This window comes from Brachyistius frenatus, unplaced genomic scaffold (genome assembly GCF_029030835.1).
Source record: "Brachyistius frenatus isolate BFR_SWC_R1_liver_20210118 unplaced genomic scaffold, ASM2903083v1 Contig_14, whole genome shotgun sequence".
In the NCBI taxonomy this organism is placed as follows: Eukaryota; Metazoa; Chordata; class Actinopteri; family Embiotocidae; genus Brachyistius; species Brachyistius frenatus.
Window position 1 is genome coordinate 1,085,355 of NW_027210613.1, and position 15,921 is coordinate 1,101,275.

The 15,921-nt window shown below is 41.9% G+C and overlaps 1 protein-coding gene across 2 annotated transcripts in view; it reads right to left on the reverse strand.

Moving 5' to 3' along the window:
- znf407 (zinc finger protein 407) overlaps nucleotides 1-8,749 on the reverse strand; it is a 154,538-nt gene extending 145,789 nt beyond the window's left edge. Inside the window, exons 1-5 of one of the 2 annotated variants that reach the window (XM_069693043.1) lie at nucleotides 8,662-8,740; nucleotides 7,691-8,188; nucleotides 7,456-7,562; nucleotides 4,199-4,920; nucleotides 1,730-3,943 (exon numbers count right to left, since the gene is read on the reverse strand). In XM_069693043.1, coding sequence (XP_069549144.1) covers nucleotides 1,730-3,943; nucleotides 4,199-4,853 — 2,869 coding nt within the window. In that variant the 5' untranslated portion in view covers nucleotides 4,854-4,920; nucleotides 7,456-7,562; nucleotides 7,691-8,188; nucleotides 8,662-8,740. Of the gene's footprint in view, nucleotides 1-1,729; nucleotides 3,944-4,198; nucleotides 4,921-7,455; nucleotides 7,563-7,690; nucleotides 8,189-8,661 lie in introns of both variants that reach the window. The other variant, XM_069693042.1, reaches the window with a different exon arrangement.
- Nucleotides 8,750-15,921: the final 7,172 nt, after the last annotated feature.

Consider the following 15,921-nt stretch of genomic DNA (forward strand, 5'->3'; position numbering starts at 1 on the left):
GAAAGTGGAAACCATCCCATTTTATCACCCATTCCACAGACGCTTTATACTTAAAGACGCATACAATCATGTACACACAGAGCCTGGACTTCAATTAAAGTCCCATTAAAGTTTGGGCTGAAAGGGGGGATGGACCATAGAAGGCAGAGAGGGGCATTTATTGATGGCGCCCTCACATCTCGTTCCTGCATTAAGTTGATTTTAAAAGCAATTAATACACATGGTCAGGGAAAAGTAATGGAGCGCCCCGTGTTCTTAACCTGCCGGACATTTCCCAGCCGAAGCCCTGACCGACGCAGCATTATTTGCATTATAAATGACAAGATAAATCTTAATGGATTGAGGATAATCAGCTAGCCATGAAGGCTGACATATACACACACTCACCGGGCATACGCGCGCTAACACACATATACACAAACATGGACGTACAGACACGAGGGAAATTAAAGGCTTTGAATACGTCTGCATTGATTATTTTAAATTATTAGCCCACCTCTCTTTGGACCTCCAATGCTTTTAGCCTAAGCTTTAACACATTTACAGAGACTTATTGACTATAATTACAACTGAGTCTTGGTAATGGACACATCAATTATGAGTCGCACATGTCTCTGACCAAGCGTTGCTCAGGGAATCCCAATCTGGGGTCCATTAGCGTCTCTCCTGCTGGTCTGAAGCTCAATCAGTCTTTACCTTCACCTCTACTGAAACAGCTATTACCTGGCTGAAGTAGATAGCAGCCTTAACATTAGCCTGAGCTGCCAAAGGAGAGGCTGTATCTCCCCACTTGATAGTGTTGTCGCTAAAAACAAAGGCCTAATAGCTGAGCAGCCTCACCGAGAGATTAGGGTTAGGGTTAGATTTTGGGGTAAACCTCAATGTGTTCCTCAAAAGACTGTAAAAGGCATCATAAGGCGCACAATAACAATCTAAATCAATTACAGGAGGTTTAATAATGAATGCAGCACAAGTTGTAAAACTATTGAGGTGTGTGTGTGTATCTATATGTTTATGGGTTTCTAACCAAAGTTTTATTTCTACTCAATAAGTTCATAAATTGCAAGCCTAAGCATCTAAATTATAAGTTAATAATTCAAATATTTGTAGGGAGATGAGGTACGCACCGACTATCTGCAGCGTTATGACTTCCTAAGACTCTGTTGTCCTGTAGTGTATTAAAAAACTCATGGTGGGCTACTTACGTTCACATTCTTTATTTACTATCACATGGAAAATGATGTATTATATGACCTGCTTTTATCCAGAGCATATACTGCATTGGTGCATGTACACTAGGGATGGACATTTTATTTGATAATCGCCGGAACTACCTGACCATTATTTGAAGAAGACGGCACCGCCGCCACACACACACACACACACACACACACACACACACACACACACACACACACACACAAACAGAGAAAAACTCGCGCGATAAACTCAACAAATGTCATTAAACTTTGAAAATCCTCGCCTTTGACAAAGTGAATGAGACGCATGTCTTCAGTCATGTTTGAGATGAGGTCCGTTGTTTGTTTTCGTAGTTGTGCGTTACTACCAGGCACCGGTTAACAGGTGGGAAAACCTACTTTTCAAGATGAAAGCTGCAGAAACTATTCGATCTTTTGTCGCAAATCTACACTTTCTATACGTGTGTGTAAGATGCAGAGAGAAGCAGAAAGAGGAAGAGTGAGTGAGTAGCAGAAAGCAGGATACATACCGGTGTGTGTGCGAATGTGTGCCAGGAAGGCCATGGAGTTGCTGCTCTTGCACACCTTGCCGCAGTATTTACACACACTGCCCTGGTTCTCCTCGCGCTCGCGGTTGATCTGCTCCGTGTCCTCCAGCACGTACTTGTTGACCTCCCTCAGGAGCTCCTCGTGTTTCTCCTTGATGTGAACGAACAGATCCTGCTCCGATTCGAAGCGGTCGGTGCATTTTACGCACTTGAAGCTCGCGCCCCCTTCGGGCAGCTCCTCTACGCTGTTCTGCTCGTTGCGGAGGTGGGCGGCGCTGGTCAGGTGCTGGTGAAGGTTGCTCTCCGTGTAGAAGGACTTGCCGCACACCAAACAGTGGAAATGCCTCTCCTTGGACGGATGTTTCATTGAGATGTGGACGTTGAGGCCGCTGATGCCGTCCGCCATGAAGCCGCAGTCCTCGCAGCGTATGCGAGAATTGCTTCCTTTGGCTTCGTCCTTTATCTTCACTTCCTTGGGTTTGAGCTTCTTGATGTATGCGGACTTGGGAGACGGCAAACCAGGTGAAACTGGCAATCCTCCAGTCAAACATATCACGGCAGCTTCGCCTTCCAGAGCCAGACCTTCCTGCAGCGCCTGCTCCTGCTCCGTAAGAGCCTTCACGGATACAATGCAGACATCGAAGGGGAGGGCTTTGGACATCTGTGTGTCCCCGGTCCTCACATCTGACTTTACATGTTCATCTGCTGCTTGTCTGCCCCGTTCCTCCTCGCTCTCCTGCTGTGCAGACTGATCCACCGAAGGTTCAGGTTCTGCCGGAGCCCGCTGGAGTTCAGACTCTGCCGTTAGCCCAATTGTCTCGTTGGTCGGATCGGGTTCATCGCCAGCTGGAGGTGTAATAGCCTTTGCTTGTTGTTCATCTGCACTGTCAGCATTAACAAGCTCCGTGGTGACAGGGGACGTAGATGTATTCTGGTTTTCCATAGCTTGACAGTCACTGGAAGAAGATTCAAACACTTCGGTGGGGCTCACAGGTTCACATTCCAGGTTGGGGTTCATCTCAGGAAGCTCAGTAATCTCCTTCTGCTTTGAAGCTGTCCGTCCTTCTCTCCCTTGTTGTTCCAGATATTTGTGGCTTTTCTGTTTATGCTTGTCTGTGTTGGCATGGCGAGACATTTCCCGGCTTGTTACGGCGTAGTAGCTGCATGCTAAACAGACATACTCATAGTTTCTGGTGTGCTTTCTCTTGACATGAAGATGGAGGGAAGGGATTGATTGAGCTACAAAATCACAGAGGCTGCAAGCATTAACAGAGTCATGTCTACTTTTCTTCTGGCCTGTGTCTGACTGAGTTTGCTCCTCTCCACTGTGTTCTTTGGAAGCTGTGTTGTCAGGTTCCTGTTCTTTGTCGGAGGTCTGCGAGGGTGTTTTGGGGTCTTGGGCTTGTGTACTTGCAGGTTCCTGCAGCGATGCACTTGTTTGTTTGGTGACTGGGGTATTATTTGTACACTCTTCCACACGGCTAACGTGTTTCTTTGTCAAACAGTGACGGTCCATGTCTCCTTTGGTCACACAGCTATAGTTGCACAGAGTGCAACTGTAGCCGTAATCTTTGCTGTGTTTACGGCGAACATGAACACTGAGGTTGGTCGCGTTGGACACCACCAGGCCACAGTATCCACAAGTGGTCGTAGACCCTTGCTTTGGTCTTCCTCTTTTCTTTTTGGGAGGTTCAAGCTCTGGATCTTCCTCCTCAACTGACACAGCTGTGGCCGCCTCCGCCGCCTCCGCCGCCTCGTCAGCTTCCTGCTCTCCTTCTGTGGAGGTAGCTATCCCTTCTTCACCAGGCACGTGAACAACGTCCTCTATAATACCACCATCCGCAACACTGTCTCTGCTAACACTCTCAACATACATATCAAATGAGGAAGATTCTGAGCTCTTCTGTCCATTCTGCTGCTGGATGTGGCTTTCTGAGGACAGGTGAGCTTCCATCCACTCAGATGTGGCCGAAAAGAAGTTGCACAATTTGCAGCGGGACCACTCCTGGTCCGGGTGTTTGATACGAACGTGGCTCTCCAGCAGCGCAGCCGTGCTGACCCTAAAATCACAGTTTGCACATTTCAGCTGGAACCTGCTGAGTGTCCGTTTGGGTGCCACTCGTGCCGAAGCGGCCTTCTCGGTGCTGCCTGGATCCTCAGCTTCCTCTTTTTTATCCACGATCTCATCAGCATCAACTGAAAGACATTTCAAAGATACACTTTTTCCAGGTCTTTTTTTTTTTTAAACAACAGATGTAGAAATAGTGAAAGAAAGACTTTAGAATTTGACATTAAAATATCTGTTACCATTCTATTAAATATGTAAAATATGCATTTGTAAAGCTATAAATATTTTGATGAAACTTCAACGGTGTACCGAACTATAATATCTTAAAAATAACATGGATTTAGTGTGTGACTGGATTTCACCAGGAAATACGATTTACTTACATGTGTATGGAGTGTCTTTGGTGTGATATCTCTGGATGTGAACATCTAGAGGAGACTTGTCCCTAAACTCTTGCCCACAGTAGTTGCAGGAATAAATAATCTTCGGTTTTGGAATTCGCTTGCTCACTCTTCTTTCTTGAGTAGGGATCACCTCTTCTTGATCCGTCTGCTGTTTGTCCAGCACACTTTGCTTTTTAGTTAAACTCTTTGTGTTGATGCCACCGTCACCGGCTGCTGATGTCGCTTCATCCACATCAGGCTCATGGTTTTGTTTAACCTCAGCACCGCTTTCTGCCTCCATGTCTGCCTGCTGTTGGGTTTCGTCAGAGGTGTTTTCACTTTTCTCCGAAGGCTTTGCTGCTTTATCGGAGGTCTTTCCGTGCTTTCGTGCATAGTGAATCTTCAGTGATCTTGGGCATTTGGCTGAGAAGCCACAAACTGAGCAGAGGTTATCCACATGTTCGGGTACGGAGACTTGCCACGGCTTCTCGGCGAGTTTCTGATCTGCTTCATCAGGCTCACCGGTCCGACTGGGTGAGCCTCCTGCAGCTTCCTCCATTTCCACATCATCTGGCTGCACCTTCCCACTATTAGTGTCACTTTCAGGCACTTTGTCCTCGACAGCCACCTCTCCTGATATCACCGTTTCATCCATATCATATCCTGCTATGATTACACACAACAGTGAGGTTGATAGCTATCATCAACGCTGGCTCAAAATCCTGGGGAAAAAAACAACAACACAGAACTTATATCAGTCATCTTTGATTCACTAAAAACAAAGTTCAGTGTTTGAAATAAGGATTCAATAAACAAGCTGGGTGCATTAGAAACAAATTGTTTAAATAACCACAGGCTTCTGAAAAGAGATCCTTCTGCAACACTGTCTGACCAAGCACAAGTAAATGTCGCCATCTAGTGCTTCTATACGCAAACTGTAAGTTAAAGCATCAAACGTACAAACTGTCCGCTGCTTATTACGACCAAAGAAAAGTCCAATTAAATCAGTCATGTAGTGGAGTATACATCATTTGAATAAACACGTTTTTAATCTTTCACACATTTGCAGTAGTTTCAGCATATGTATTTTTGCTGTACACAGCAAAACAGAGTACAGCCTTGTGTAATATCGCTAAAATGTTGCATGATTCAAAATTGTAATATCTTACAATACTTCAATGAAAATACAGGCCTCCAAGTACAGCCTCAGTGTAACACAAGTGTGTATGGACTCACTAATGATAATGAGACTCTATACATGACTACTTTGGATGTCATATTTTTTTAAGGACAGATTAGATCCTTAGAGATTCATGTTTTCATTTAGTCATTAGAACTTGAACCCTCTCCTCTACACATTTTGCACTGAAGCCCCAAATAAGCACATCCCCACTTCCATGTTTCATGGTTGGCAGTGTGTTGTCACTGTGGAAGTCCTGGTCGGGTCCTCACCTCACAAACATGTCGGACCCCATCTGACCAAAGAAAGTGCTACCGGCACTCATCAGGCCTCTTTTCATCTTCTCAGGCAAAATTGAATCTTGCACTTTTGTGTCATTTTGTTTGTATGTATATCCATGTTCAGTAGCACACTGATGTTCTTGCACCTTCTTTAATCTCCAGAACATCCCACAGTCTTTCTTACTTGTCCGGGTAATTAGTCATCATGTGGAGTTGTGTTTCATTAGCCACAGCCCAGGCCTAAACTGAGGAAGCTGTGTTTGTTGTAGTTTTCTAACCTTGTTCATCCTCAATTGGACATTACGCGTGTCCTCACTGCTGTTGCACTGTGGCTGTGCTTTGGGTCCTGTATTTTCAATGTAGACCATCTAACTTGTTTGTTTTTAATAATATATGAGATTAAAGTCTCTCTCTTGGCGCAGCCCTTCAGTCCTTACTCACGCCCTGGTAACATCTTGCATTGATGGTTGCAATGCCATCCTCTCTAGTGTTCCCAATGAACTTCTCCATCAGCTCCAACTCATTTAAAACTCTGCTGCTAATATGATCACACACCGTCCACATAAGTCCCTGTCCTCATCCACCTCCACTGGCTCCCTGTTCATTAATGGGTTCAATACAAGATTCTACTGCTCATCTTCAATTGCCATCTGGTTCCTCCATACCTCTCAGATCTTCCTTAACCTTTTACAAAATGTCCCCTTGCGGGATTAATAAAGTGTCTGTCTGTCTACCCCCTCTATCAGTGCCGCAGCCTATCCAAGTCAAATTCACTTCCATTTGAACTTTTACTGCTTTGCTCATTGTTACTCCTCTTAGTTGTTTGATGTTCACTGTAAAAAAAATAACTTATGTTTGCTAGTTTGACAGTTCAATAAGTGACTCTGAGAGCTTCACACACTAAAGCCTAAGAAAACACAAGTAAATCAAGAAAACTTCACCAATTTGACAACACAGGCATTCATATTTAGTTTGAAGAGGATGTTACAAATATAGAGATGAGCCGCAAACACAGAAAGCACAAACAAATACAGAAACACCACCAGTGATGGGCGTGGCTGAGACAATCTGTTGCAACACTTCATAACCCATGAAATTACTGAACTCGACTATTCATGAGCCACAAAACTGCAACAAGCTTGTCCGAGCCGTGTCCATCACTTTTCTGTGCTTTTTGGGGCTTGCTTTTGTATTTGGTTGTATATTTGAATATATTTTCTAAATGCTGCGGCTATATTGTCCAATTGGTGACGATTTTTTTTCTTAATTTGCTTGCGTTTTGTCTATTTGGACTGTTTTCTCAAGCAGCAGTGCATTAAGCTCTCAGGTCCATGATCCTTGGAGATTGTTTTAAAGCTTATATGCTGGTATTGAAAGATGTATCTGCCTTCACCTAAAATCCAGGTCGAGGTGAAGGAAATGTACCTGCAAGCAGGATTTGTGACATCACAAGTAGTTTGAATGCGCATCCTGATTCAAATTGGTAACTTACACAACTATGATGTGGAAACTTGAACTCTGCATTGCACATATAAAGACTGTGGACTTTAAGTGAAGTAGAAGAAATCTGGTAACCAGAGATTAAACTTTTAAAAGCCTTAAATAGTGTAGTGGTAGATTTGTGATTTTTCAGTGTTGTTATTTTAAGAACCAACCAAAACAGATATTCAGACTTTTGGTGTGGGTAAAAAAAAAAAAAAAATCATACATCAAGACACAAATTACTAAGTAAGGTAGGACACCCATCTTAACATGCCTTAATGTGATCTTTACATGAAATCAATATTGTCCTTTACCTTGACTACCTGCTTTATTGATTTGAAGCAAGCTTCATCTTATGTGTGCTGGCAAATGTTCATGTAAAACAAGACTTCATTAATCCACAGGGGACTCGATCAATCAGCTTCTCAGAGGCAGGTCAAGACATAAAAGAAGAAAAGATGAGTAACTATACGGACAAATCAAAAAATAAATATCAAAGAAAATAGAAAGCTGTCATTAATAACACAACATATACATACACCACGATACCTTAGGCTATACTAGTCAGGATATTGAGATGAAATAAACATGATCAGGTTCAGACAGATGTTGAGGTCCGTGCAGACTTCACGTTTCTAACTTTTGAGAAGAAGCTCGTTGGGCTCTCTGTCTCCGTCTACTGTGTATTGTTGGTCAAACGACTGCAGGACTAACAGCAGTAGGAGCCCATCAACGACATGTCCTCCAGAGACGGTGTCTTATGACTTCAGGTCGCTGACACCCCCATTTTTTATTTATTTTTGTTGCGTTGAACACACGTGTAACTGTGAAGTGAACTACAACGCGTCCTGACTGAGATCACGGGGTCGGAGACTATGTGAGCGGGAGGCTGCTTGTTGTTGAGACCTCATCGATGCCGCATGTCCCTCTTTGTGCAAAGTTAAACGAACCGGATCCCGGACACAACTCTGTGACACTTTGAGCTGCGGACTCTGGTGCCGACTGTCCGGACGCGTCTCCAGCTGTTCGGCCACCAACCGGCGGACACTTCAAAAAAAAAAAAAAAAAAAAAAAAAAAGAAGAAGCGACTAACAGTTTCTGTTGCCGTGTACGATTCTGCGAGAAAACTCTTTTTCGTGGCAGAAATACTTTTCGCACCGAGACACAAATTAGGTTCAACTGTTGTGGCTCTGCCGCTGTGTATCCGTTGCTAACTTGCTAACTAGCAACATGTTCCCCCAACCCGTATTTTTGATATACGCGCAAGCGCGTCCAATCAAACCGCTGCGCCAGCCGCGATGGCCAATCACGGCGCGGTGAGGGCGGGACTTAGCGCGCTCCCAGGCTTGGAAAACGACGGCAGCACAGAGGCCCCAAAAGGAGGCTAACGTCGACCCCTGAAACAGTAACGTGTCCCGTCGAAACGTTGCTTAACAACTCTCCGGAGGGCTCAGTACGGTGCGAGCGGAAGCGACTCCAGTCAAAACTAGTGAGCGCAGTCAAATATTCATGAAACTTACCTCTTGTTGTAGGACTATTTCCACTGTCCGCGCTTTTTGCTGCTAGACACAAATGGCGTACCGTAGCGTGAGCCATGCGTCACGGAGTCCGCCGCTTCTTTTTCTTTCTTTTTTTTTTTTTTTAACATCAGCTGATCTGATCACGTGACGCATTCTGGTTCCGTGGGAAAAACAAATCTCCACCACGACTCGAAGGTAGCGGATTGAAATTGGTGACTGCTGAACATTTATTACGTTGCCGTTATTCAATATCGTGGTATATGAAAAATAATTACATATTTTCTGTTGAATAAAAAAAAAAAAAAAAAGTCTAATAAGTTGTAGGTTTACAATTTGCAAGCAGCAATATTTCCCCTCTGGAAGGACATGTTAATGTGCAGTCATGCAGTACAATATTGCATTTGCATTATTAGTCTCATACTAATGAGTGAATTTTGCTTTTGATTCAAGTTAAAAGGGAAAAAAAACTAATATTAACTACATAAAATTCTGAAAAAAGATCTCTCTTTACGAATGTTGCCATATAGTTTAGGTAAAAATATGTGTTTAGCTGTGAATGACATGTGAATGAAAATCAGTGGTGGTCAGATTATTTACTTAAGTAAAAACAGCAACACATCTCTGCAAAAATACTCCATTACAAGTAAAAGTCCTTCATGAAAAATCCTACTTCAAAAAAAGGACCCAGCCTATTAGCAGCAAAATGTAGTTAAAGTATGAAAGTAAAAGTTCTGATTTGGCCCGTCTGACTGATAAATGATTATATGTGAAATCATTAGATTATTAATACTGAAGCATCAGTCTGTAAGCAGCATGTTACTTTCGTAGCTGCTGCAGGTGGAGCTACTTTGAACTATTTTATATTCATATTCAGGGAAATAAATCCGAGGGGTCTTCAGAGGATTTTTCTGGGAGAAGAAAAAACAACATTCAGACACACAAATCTGTTTTCAGTTTTTTGACTTTTTCTCTAATCTATAGACATATCGGATCATTTAAACATGTATTGGAATAAAACCATAAAAACTCATGGACATCTGAAATGTGACCCGACGAACTCTTTGTTTTTGTAAGATGTCAGAAGACAGAATAGGTTGGAAACCACTGGTTTAATCTTTAACAATGTGTTGTGTTTTAAAAGCTTTTGTTGTGTCAGGTCTTCATCTTAAAACTCAAGCTGTCAAATACATGTAATGCAATAGAAAGTACAATCTTTCCCTAAAGCAGCATTAAATGGAAATAAATACTCCAGTAAAGTAAAGTACAAGCACATCAAAATTGTAGGTATGTACTGTGCTTGAGTAAATGCTGCTACCTCGCTACTTCCCTCTGTGGATGAATAGACAAAAACAACAGAGATCAAATTCAAACTGCTGAATATGGCAGGTTCATCATGCGGTCTACACAGAGACAATATATGTTCTTTTTTTTTTTTTTTTTTTTACTGAAATGGTAAGCCTGTGATGAATCACCACTTCCATTTGACACCCACTGTTAGCTTTACGGAAAGACAGAAGATGGATTAATGCATGGGCATTAATTGATTAAGTAGTCTGACAGGTCAGGAGGTGATAAATGATACCCACTGGAATGAATACACAATTTACTTTTGCAATCATTTTCTTTAATTAATCACAGTCAAAATTATGTGACATGGATGGTTTGAAACACAAATGCCCTCCTCACTACCCCCCATTTTTCATTATGATTCATCATTCATTTTTCTCCATTAGTTGTCTATTAAAAGAGGAGAGGCTAGCTTTAGTGGACATTGCCTCAGGGCCTTTCTCTTTGCACTTATGTTTAAAGTTTTACTTTAAAAGACAAAAAGTGAATAAAAAAATAGATCTTCAGAACTGTCACTACATATATGTTACTGGTATTGATTTCCAGTCTTCATTTTATATAAGTACAGTATATTTAAATCTAGCTCTGATACTGTATGTTTTCATTAGCTCAGAGAAGACCATGTACCTAACTTTCTGGCATCAATTTACAGTAAAAATGCGCTCATGATTAAAACCAGGTTACACTCCCTTTCTGCAATAAATTTCCAAAAATGTTTGTAATAAATCCCTAATACGTTGAATACATGGGATACAGCCTGTATAAACTAACTTCCATGGGTGGAGACGTGCTTGCTTTTGAACAACATGTTTGCGTTGCTCAGTGCCAGGCACAGTAAGCCCGGACAGCGTGATGGTGATCCAACACGACAGCAGAACCCGAAAGGAATTGTTTGAATCTCTTTCTGTCACATGACAAAATGTCCTCTATAAAAAAAAAAATTAAAAAAAAAACATTGTGTTCCTTAATCCTTTGGATACAATTACTCCTTAATCATGTTTATTAAGGTTTTTGGTTACCGCCAGTAACTTTAAACTCAGGAGCTAATCACAAGGAATAGCTAAAAGCACATGTTTTGCTCTGGCGGGACTTTAAAAACAAGATTAAACCCATCGGTGTATAATGTTCTCTGTTAGCAATCAGTGCTTCAAGTTGTCAGTTAACTGTAGCCGCCAATCAGACATGGTTATCAACGTTATGGCATGGCAGAAATGAAACAAATGTGGGGGAAATGTTATTGTAGTCCCGCAAATGGAGCTCCAACCTCCACGTGGGTAAAAGACTTCGTTAGTCGTATAAGTCGTTTGGAAGGAGCTTGTGGGAATATCACAGTGACCGTGTTGTCTATCACAACAGAAATACTGTTTGAGCCCCAAATGTCTTCCCCACACTCCTCTTCTCTACTTTTGACTGTATGTGTTTGTGCCCCAGACAACTGTTGAAGATAGTTGAGATGAATATTATGCAACGATAAGGTATCCAGCTTCAGAGTAGCAGACTTTACCCCACCAGAGGGAGCAATCTGCACATTTTATTACACATTGGCAATCTGCAACCACAGCTGCACTGTGTGTACGTGGTGCTATGGCAACCAACCCAGACACATCTAAAAAAGAAGAAAAAAAAAAGAACAGTTTGCTGAAAGACAGGACTCTTTGTCAGAAAGTGAAAATCCTGTAATAGTTTTTCAGGGAATAAAAACTACAGGAAGAAAAGAGAAGACCCACACAAACACATTACATCACTGTGATACCAAGAAAGAAGGTCTTTGTCTGAATTTACAAAGGCAGCCAACATTTACCTTTACATACTAGATCTAGATAACTTTTTTTTCAAATTTTGTATTTACCCCTTACAGTTGTCCTATCTACTAAATATGAAGTTCCTGTTTGAACAGAGTTGAGCAGGGGGAAGCTATACTTTTGTGAGTAAGCACACCAACTTTCATCGTTTGATCAACATCAGCACCTGAGTTACGCATGGCTTTGTGGCCACTGTTTCGGGGCCATCATCTATTTCTCCATTTACATGAGTAGAGAGCGCATATCAATTTTTGTGTCAAACTTGGGAAATCAGCTATTGAAATGCTTCAGAAAGCTGACAGCAAAGGCCACATCAAGTCAGGAGTGTTGTGTCCATGTTGGACATGAACAAATGAGCTTTCATCGTTGCGTTTTTTAAGTGAACTGAATCCTGATCGATGATTCAAATCAGCAGCAGTGGAGCTTTTTACTGATGATTCAGCAGCCCATTATCATTCCCGGGGCATCAAATACTGCTGTTTTGTCACAGCTGTCTATGTCAAAGAGAAACTGACAAGGCACCTTGTGTGTTATGCACTGTGACAAAGAGGGTCGAAAAAGGTTGTGTGATTAAGGACAAAATGGGTGAATTCCAAGGAGGGAGGAGGTCGGGGGTGGATGGATGGAAAAAACCCAGGACTTTTCCCCCCAGGAGAGTCCATGGTAAAGCAAAAGTCAAAGTGGCCCAAACTGCGATGTTTTCCAAACCCTAACCTAGTCGTTTTTGTGCCTAACCCCTGTCAAACGGCGACTGTGACACATTTAATCCATGCCATGATTTTTGACCAAACCATAACCAAGTTGTTTTTGGTGGCTATATGTAAATCCTTGTCCCGTGTGTCATGTACATCCATATGAAATGCTGAGGGCCACCTTCTGCGCCTATACAGTATGTGATGCAAACAGTTTTGATAAAACGTCAGTATTTGACTGACTCGGAATAAGAACGTGTTACAGAGAGAGCTCTGTTGCCAACTTCACAGTTCATTACTTTCTTGTTACTTCTTACATTCCTCATTTTTTTTTCTTGCAAAAGTGTCCATCTGCTCACATGAATGAAGACTTGTAATGACTTCATACATTTATGTCTGACCGTAAGTTTGGTTTCCTAAAAGAAGAGTGGGTGGTAGGAGCCTTAAATGTGACCATGTGGCTACTTGCTGCATTCAGTATGTACCAGCGTAAATTCAATTTGAATCAAGCTATTAAAAACACCAGTACAAAGTATTTGTTTTTGTCAGCTCTGTTTACTTCATATCTGTGTCAAGCTGTTCACTTGCAGTCATGAAATGTTTATCATATTACTACTTTCTACTCAGTCAATTTGGTGTTAATCTTTCGTCCACTATGTCTCTTCCAATAGACCTCTCAGATTCCCCCCTAAAAGCTGTCTCTACAATGTGTGTGCCCCAGTGTTTTTTTTTCCTTTATTATATACCAGCAGCTGTCAGAGACCATGAGGTCACAGCAGTCCCAGAATGCATCACCTCACTATGTAAACACAGCCATGTTTAAAGAAGTGAGTCTCAGTATAGGCTGCTGTAATGTTTGGGTTTAGGATGAGGCTTTTTAGGACATGTGGAAAAATGTGGCCCTGATCCAGTTTGAAAGACAATGTTTTTAAATATTCACAACCCAAAGTCCCATAATATGTAGTTGGTCTGAAGGGTTCCAGGGCATAAAACTGATTCTTTCCTGAGTGGTGTACCTTATACAAGTTACTACTGTACTTATTTTGAACTCAGCTGTGGTCTTTTCCTCTCCACTTGTCCCTCCTGTGTCCTTCTCCCTTCTGTAGTAAATACAGTAACAACTTGCATCCCAAATGGATGGCATGCGCCGTAGCATTCCTTCAGACTAGCTTCTTAATCCCTGTCACTCAAGTTCTGACATTTTCCTCCACAGATAAGGGCCAAAATAGGGCTGATCAGGTTTCTGCTGGATCTAAATGAAGCTGCCTTTCTATGTTAGGATAGTAGTTTGAAAAAGTGTGAGCGCTTAGAGTGATACTGAGTGGAATGGAGGATGACAAATCAAACAGTGCAGTAGCTGGCCCTAGTACAGATCCTTTTGGAGCACAGAATCATAATGAAACCATAGAAGAAATTGCATACTAATACATTAGCAGGGCGATCAAATATCAAGGTCTGTCTTTGTGTTCACTGGGAGTGTCTGAGTTGAAACAGTCTGGGCTCTTTAAGGTTTTCCAGCAACAAGCACAACAACCCATGCAAGCTGCACAGCTGCGGGACACTGAGGGTCCCTCTCACCCCTCAGACGCCCCCATCCCTCCCTTTCCAACCTCTCCATCCCTTCCGAGAAGGATGACCTCACACACCATTAGGCCGAGCTAGAGGTATCGCCTAGGGAGTATGTTTGAACCCTGTATCTATGTGTCTGTGTTTGTTTACTGTACGTGAGTGAGAGGGAAAGTAAGAGAAAAAGGCACCGCTGCTTCTAAAAGATTTCTGTTTCGAAGTGCCGTTGAAACGGCATCGGGTGGAGCACAGCAGACTTAATCTGACTTTCGAGCTTTCTCAGATGTCACGTGTCTGGATACTCGCAAAGTTACCGAAAAAAAAACTGGGAGGATAGATCACTGAGGATCAAATCAACCATTCAAAAAATGTGGGTTGTACTTCATGTGTCCCCTTTGGGGCTCCAAATATTTCTTATTTTCATTATTTCATTTTAACTTAATCTGTCATTATTTTCTCTAATGTGAGGTGTTTGGTCTTCAATGCATGTTTTTCTCATTCACCAGAAACAGTCTGCTTCATTTGAACCATACACAATATACTAAGTGCATGCAATGCAGACATGAGGGTGCATTTAAATACTTTCCCTGAAACAACAGATACAAAAAACAAGATAAAACCTCAAAATTTGTATGAAATCATATTGTATCACATTAAAGGAGGGATTCTCAACCTGAGGGAACCTGAGATTAAAGAAATACAAATCTTCAGTTTATCATCAGGAAGGACTAAAAGTATGAAAAAACATTCACGTTTTAGAGGCTTTAATCAGAGAAGTTTAGCATTTTACCTTTTAAAAATAGATGGCGATTAATTTTCTGTCATCGACTAATCAATCAATTGACAAATTGTTGTAGCTCTAGTACCAGACCGGTTTCTAACATCATAGCTAGCAATGTTCAGTTAGATATTTGAACTCAATCCTCACTTTTCTAACAACATTAAACAGTGAAGCAACACAAGACATTTCCGCATCAGCACAATTGCAATGAACTACGACCAGGAGGTGTTTCATTTCACTCCTACTGTTGTGTTGAAATTTTACTCAATGCTGTTCATTGCATGAATAACATATTAGCCTACATCTGGAAAAGTGGAGGGTGTAGCCACTGGACACACTTAATTAGTGTGATTTCTGCTAATAAAATGAAGGGCAGGAGAAAAGAGGAGTTAATTGCTTTTAGAGGAGAAGTTGCTGTTAAGAAAACCATAAAATACAGAGGGGATAACAATACGTTATGATGGCCGCTGGTCATCTAAACATCCTCGAGGCCGATGCTTTTCAGAGTGGTTGTGTATAGCACCAGTCAAACAGCCATGATTCAAATTTCAGTGCTTCCCCAGGCCCACCCAAAGAGACGAGAGAAATTAGGCCGAGAGTGGTTTCATGTCCCTCACTATGTGCTTATCAGCTTCTCAGATGACCCTTTTTACAGTGTCTACACAAAGCTGCTTTCTCTTATAATCTCTCTTACATGTAATTTTTAAATATAAAACATAGCAAAAATATCTTAATTTAGAAACAAGACCATTTGTTTCTGCACTAGTTAGTTGGTGGCATCTATAGATGAGTGTGAATGGTTGTGTGGCTGTCAGGCCTGAGGTAGTCTCACATATCCAGACTTATCTTCACCACACTGTGCCAGCACTGGCAAATGGTCTGGCTGCTCCCATATCATTTTGGTGTAGAGGAAACAAATGCTCTGGCTTGTTTGTATTTCTTTAAACTGATCACAATCATCTTGGGTGGCACTAAGCCCAGGATGTTATGACTGTGTCCTCGCAAAACAGTGTTGAATGTGGGGATCCGAGTTCTGGTGTTAAAATGGCTAAACTCCACTAAAGACTGAAAA